Source organism: Mizuhopecten yessoensis, unplaced genomic scaffold, assembly GCF_002113885.1.
Source record: "Mizuhopecten yessoensis strain PY_sf001 unplaced genomic scaffold, ASM211388v2 scaffold1407, whole genome shotgun sequence".
In the NCBI taxonomy this organism is placed as follows: domain Eukaryota; kingdom Metazoa; phylum Mollusca; class Bivalvia; order Pectinida; family Pectinidae; genus Mizuhopecten; species Mizuhopecten yessoensis.
The window spans coordinates 626,968-633,464 of NW_018404031.1; the positions used below are offsets into that span (position 1 = coordinate 626,968).

Genomic DNA, 6,497 nt, shown 5'->3' on the forward strand with positions numbered 1-6,497 from the left:
GTAAAGGGCGAAATTATTATTCAGCGAACATGTGTAAACAGCATAATATACATAGTTATTAAATATGAAGAGCGAATTTAATATTGGCCGAAAGTGGTATTTATCGATAAAGGGCGAACATTTTCCGGTATACACGGTCGTTACATAGACAAACAAGTGAACAATGCAATACATTACAACTGTATTCTTTTATAAAGATAAACTAGCTTGTTATGTTATTATCGTAGCGGGGTGGTTTTACAAATAACCAAGAGTTCTTTAAGATTCATATTTATTCCATTTCCACAGCACAGATATAACATGGTTCAACATCCTAGTGTATAGGTAGATACATACACTCTGTAAACAAACACAAAAGACTACATTTAGCCAGGGATATGTAGTCCACTACATATACACATCCCTGATTTAGCACAACGAATCACAAGTACAATACATATACTAAAGGGACATAACTCTTACAAACTAATTACTGTACTGCCTACGATTTTATACCGTTACAATCACACAGCATACATGGCAATTATTTTACAATATTTTACAATCATTGTTTCTCAATTATATATCATTACAAATAGTTACATAGTAATCTACTGACCAATTAATTCAAAAGAAATAAGAAAGAAAATGATAAACCTAACTTTAACAACTAAAGTAAGAATATAGCTTTCATGGAAATATAAATTATTCAAAATGTACATATCACGCACCGAGCCAGGAATTAGGAAACCGATGTCATCAAACCGCTAATCACTTAGTACTGAATAATTCGATCTATAAATAAAATAAAACCATTTTCTTAAAAATGGTAAAAGTCAATATATAGATATATATACTCACCTACTATAGTCATTAGGAGAATGGCATTGCATTTGATTATGAAATGCAGTCTATGGAACACCTTCTCAGGAGGGTGTTCAATACATGTATTGTAACATGTATTTTATGTTATGTCGTACATGTATTTTTTATGTTATGTCGTTTTAATAAAAACGGCCATTTTCAATCATTATGTCTTTCTGGTTTTTATTGACTATCGTACTATTACATAGCTTGCTGCTTGACTGATGGGTGCGAACCATTCAACATAAATACTCTAATAAACATCGTTGTTCTTTCTAGTGTAATAATAGTCATGAGGATTCAAACATGAAATACACTAAATATAAGAAATACATATTAGTTGGTCAATTCTTTAAACCTCACATAATTATAAATAATTTCCATTTAACAATTATTTAGAAACTACCAAAATATTTAAATTAACTAGAACCCTAGCCCAATTTACTTTAAATGTGAAGAAATGATTAATATTAGATAATAGAGAAAACTTACTGTCAAAAGATGTATTTGTCGGTGTCCAAATCAACATGTCTGCTCTCTTACAAAATCTTTCACAAAACTGACACAATGAAATCCCGCCAAAAGTGACCAATATATGACTGACCAATAAAAACAGAAATCTATACAAAATATCTGACCAATGAAAATAGATTATAAACAATAACACACTGGACCTTACATAACCACTCCATGGGATATTATACAGGTAAAGACAGGTAGACATCACAGGTAAGGATCACACCACAGGACATGTACGTCATAATATCAACACATACAAATAACATGCTGGGCACAACATAGAATATAACACAGAGTATTTAATTAATATGAAATACAATAAAATATGACTCTGCTACAATTTGTGTATTAACGATGATTAGCTTGCTACTCCACAACCTCGATAGGAAAGGGATTACACTCACTTTCGCGCTCTGCACCCCTGGCATTAAATCCGATATCCACAAATCACTAACATTTCAAATGCTATAAACAGGTACTCTTATTTAAACCAAGGCATCGATCGTGAATTACTCTCTTGCGAAAATTAAGATATTCATATCATTGTTCATTTCTTCAACCAAAATGTAGCAAATATACCGTCAGGCACAACCATGAATACCATCGTTCTCAGAAATGTTTTTGTCCTGGATGCAGAGTTCTAGATTGATAATGGTAGCATGTCACGATGTGTCCTACGCCCACGTCGTCTCCATAGCCACTGCAAGTCTGCCGGTTTGTAATGATGAGCCGTGGCGAGCAACTCGAAATTAAATCTATCCCATGGCATAACATTGGTACCAAACACACGTTTCGTTCCTAATGGAGACACACGCAGCTTCCGTGCCACAATAGCAAGGTAGATATCGTCTAGCCGAAACAGTTTTGTGTACATCATGGCGATTTGGGCCTCAATAACAAATTCCATCGACATTATGATCGTTCCGGCGTTAATGAAATCTGGATACATATCAAAGGGGTACTCAGAATACGACACGTGCCACTTGCTTTCTTTTTCCCGTCTCGGTTTAGAGTTAGAATGCTTGTGTCCCATGTACAGACGTTTTGTATTCCTTACTTCGGCTGAATATTCCAATAAGCCAACGAGAGATTCCGGCGATACGAAGTAGTCATCATCTATCAACACAACGTATTTGGCATTTTGACAAAATTTGACAGCCCAGTTGATCTCTGCCGTCATTTTTAAAGTGTTGTTAAAGTAAGTATCAATATAGTCGACTTGGATAATATCTTTCATTCGGTCACTCTCATTTTTTATCAAGTCGAACCTACTTTTCGCCTTCGGAAGCCCTACAGTGAACACAGTTTTAATGTTAAAATGTGTAAGATACCTCTCGTTTCCCCATGTCTGTCGAATGGCGTCTCTTAGCCGTCTGTTTTCGTAAGCCGATTTCACCAAAAACAAAACAAAGACCTTATTCTGAACTTTGACCTCTGCTTCACTCAGGTTACATTTATGGGAAGGGTTCTTTATAAACGCATATGGAAAAGGGTTGATGACGTCAGCGTTGTTTATGTACCCCTTCCGGTAGTCCGACACAAGCTCGACCATATCGATGTCCAGAGGATACGTGAAGTTGGTGGTAAAATTAACATAAGGAGGGTCCAGTGACTGGTCAGCAGGAAATAACCTGATGAAAAAGTACATACAAATAAGTGTCAACGTCATTATGACGTTTTTCCGATTGATATTTATGAACGTCATAGTGTCCCAGTCTGCTGCTTACTGTTTGATCAAGTTGTAAACGTGTGTTCAACGAGAGAGTGTAGATCGTGTGTTTGTTTTCGTTGCCGGATTACTTGTGAATGTTTAATTCATAAAACATCGGTTCGACTGGTCATCTTAGTGGAAGTCGACACATTGATGGCTGATCGCTTGGCATTTTAAAAATGAAAATGTACCTATTTGTTGCAGGGTCCATATCTCCTGTGTAAGTTGCAGCAGGTTATGATTTGAATACTGAATGGTCCCTGTGAAGTGTCTAACATGCTTTCCCTTCGCTGTAACCCCAGTGAAACATACGAACAACCACACAATCCGACATGTCGAACATTACGCATCAATCTACAGACACAGCCCGAACCTTGGAAAAATGGCATCAGCAATCGTGATATCCCAACATGATGGCCCTTGAGAATGTTAACTTTTCCAGGCACGGAACAGTTCCACGAGACAGGAAACGAAACTGCACGAGCGTGCCCATGTGATAGAACTAACAGTATTGTTTATTGGTGCGTAGGATGGAACCAAACCTGCGTCGCTTACCTAACAAAATGATGAACCGTTCCTCTGTCACACCTGTCATTATGATATTCAGTCGCCCGTATTCTAGTAATACAAAGCTTTTCCAATTATCCATCACTAATTAATACTATTATTAATATGTTCGTTAAACTCGTGTTATTATAGCTTAACGTTACGTACTAAAAGACGAAATCAATACTTTGTCGCAGAACATACATTAAACGTTAATGACATTTACAGCAATTTTATTCTAGTTGACACCGTCCGTATGCCCTCATGCACATTATACTTTTGATTTTCCATTTTTTACTAATTTAAGCTTGCCATGACTTGCTATGAATTGTAAAATTGTTTATGAAACACCATATCACATCCAGACATAATCATTACGCCCACACTTTTGCAAACCTCCAGTACTCTCTGGAATCAGTAAACACACAAGCACCGACATTATCAACACAATCTGCATCACAGCCTCTGTCCCATTGGGATCACCATCGTGTACACTGCGCGATGGGGTTCATCAGGTTTGTAACTATTATACTATTACGGGATTGAACGGATTTTTTTCACAAGTCATGCCTTTGTAAGCACGAATCGGTTGTGCTGGTTTTCCATGAATACCGCTATAGCTATCGGCCATATGATCGAAAATGTTCTCATATTTCAAATTTTTACTCTTTTGTGTTGTATACTAAAATATTCATCAAATGGATGTTAAAGGAGCAAGGGCGAAATCGAACCTTTTGGAATAGCGAAGCTCTCTAACCTATAACGGACGTGAACACCAAATAGACTTTAGTATGTTAGAAACTAAGGATACATATGTACCAACTAGATATGTCAGAGCAGGAGGAAAAAGGCGTTCAAGTTCCCAATGGACAATTAAACCAAAGCAAAACAGAAACGTAACACCTCTCTAGCGCTTAAAACAGTACGAAAGCAATTTTTACGTCGGTACTGTCAACAAGAAAATGCAAGGAAATAAAAGAAAACATTCCAATGTAATATTGCAGTATATAAATTGAAAAAAAACGCAGATATTGGCTATCTTCACATGGACCACAACAATTAAAACTCAATGAGTATTGATCAGCATCGTGACAGTGTCGAGATAATTTCAAAATTTCTTCTACAGCGTATTTGTAAAGAAGACAATTGGTAAGATATCTCAATTTCTGTTGGACTGGTGCCGAAAGGTCATGGTTTACCAACAGAGGAGGAGGACACTATTTCACCTTAAAGTGGACAAATCGCAGATTTAATGGGATACATTCAAAATTCCTGAAGCAGTTGACTGACACCATCACAGAACCACTGTAAATGTTATTAAACCAAACACCCATAACTGTACTGAGTGCATGGAACGATGCTCAAGTTTGCAGATATATAAGAAAGGGGAGACAGAAGCAGAGAATGAGAATTGAATGATAAAATATTAGAACCTCGAATTTGCAAACAAGGTAGATATTAAAAAAGCTAAGTCTATGAAGGCTTAAGAAGACCATTCAAATACCTAAATATCATAATGTATGCTCTATTATACTCACTATTTTATCAATAATTCAGGCACATCTTGACTTTGCAAGTAAAACTTGAATTCCCTACAAGTTAGAGTTCATCGAAAATATTGGAAAAATTCAAAGGAGAACCTAAACTTGTCACAGATCTAGACGACCATTCATATTTGCCATACGTTGATGGAGCAACGTTCCATGTACACGTAGATCTAGATATCCGAAGATATCAACACGCATTGAGTTACCCACTTTATAGCACAAACGACAACTGTATAAATAAATTAAGGAAACTAAAATAGTGTATGTCGGCTTCATCAATGGAACAACAACAAAATAAGAGAATACACATCAATTGAATCAATTCACGTTTATGGCATGTCAAACGTTGCAATATTCATTCCGTATTTATTCTTGTTTGGTATTGATTGTTTTACTCAATTCCATTTTGTCTAACAACAACGAAAGGTAAACCTGTATGTTCAAATTAAGGACTTTACGTTTTCTGTTCTAGAAAATGTCGTTAACAGCAGAAAGTTTCAATATATTAAAAGCAACCTTACAAGAACCTTTTCAGAAAAGGTAAACGGTAGTATAAATGTATGTACATTTTATGTGTAGGCATTTAGCTGTCAACCGTTCAAGGGGAGGTAACTGAAGTTAGTTTCGCTATGTGCAGATAAAATGCTATCTCAACTATGGCAGGTACATGTAGATATTAAATAACTCTCATTAGAGGAAATACATGAAATACAGATGTTATGTTATACATGTATATCACATTGATGTTAAACGAGGGGTGTACACATTTGAGAAGAATGACGGGATGATTAACCAAAACGACATTAAAATGCTCTGCCGAAAAGATTTCATATATTAAAATTTATACATATGAAATATAAAGCAAACGCAACTGCGGTCCTACAATACAGAATGCGTCACCGAGATTATTTTTTAGTCTGTCATCAACATCAAAGTGAATAAATTTGTTACAATTGCTAATATGAGGAAAAAGCCTGCACTTACTACAAACGTACTATGTACACAGTCTAGTGAGCAGGGATCATATTTGTGATCAGATGAAATATTAGTTTAAACTTTATCTTATTATCGGTATAATTATTTCCAGTAACGCAAACATGATAGACATATAGGATTCGAAAACAAGTACAAAGTACTTAAGTTAATCCGTCTCCTTTTTTTGTGTAAAACGGCGATTGGACGGCACTGACGAATATTATGCATATAGATATAGGTATATGGAAAAGAAGAGGATGGGGGAGGAAGAAGGGAAAGAGGTGCAAAAGGGTTTAAAGAAAGTGTTGTTGGGGGTAAAATATATAGAGGAGTACCTTACATTTACTGCATTATGG

General features: G+C 35.8%; 1 protein-coding gene across 1 annotated transcript; it reads right to left on the bottom strand.

The window, feature by feature from the left end:
* Positions 1-275: 275 nt before the first annotated feature.
* LOC110461707 (beta-1,3-galactosyltransferase brn-like) lies at positions 276-3,613 on the bottom strand. Its single transcript, XM_021515324.1, has one exon. It carries the CDS (start codon positions 3,065-3,067, stop codon positions 2,003-2,005), a length of 1,065 nt encoding a protein of 354 aa, XP_021370999.1. The 5' UTR covers positions 3,068-3,613; the 3' UTR covers positions 276-2,002.
* Between the last annotated feature and the right edge of the window lie 2,884 nt (positions 3,614-6,497).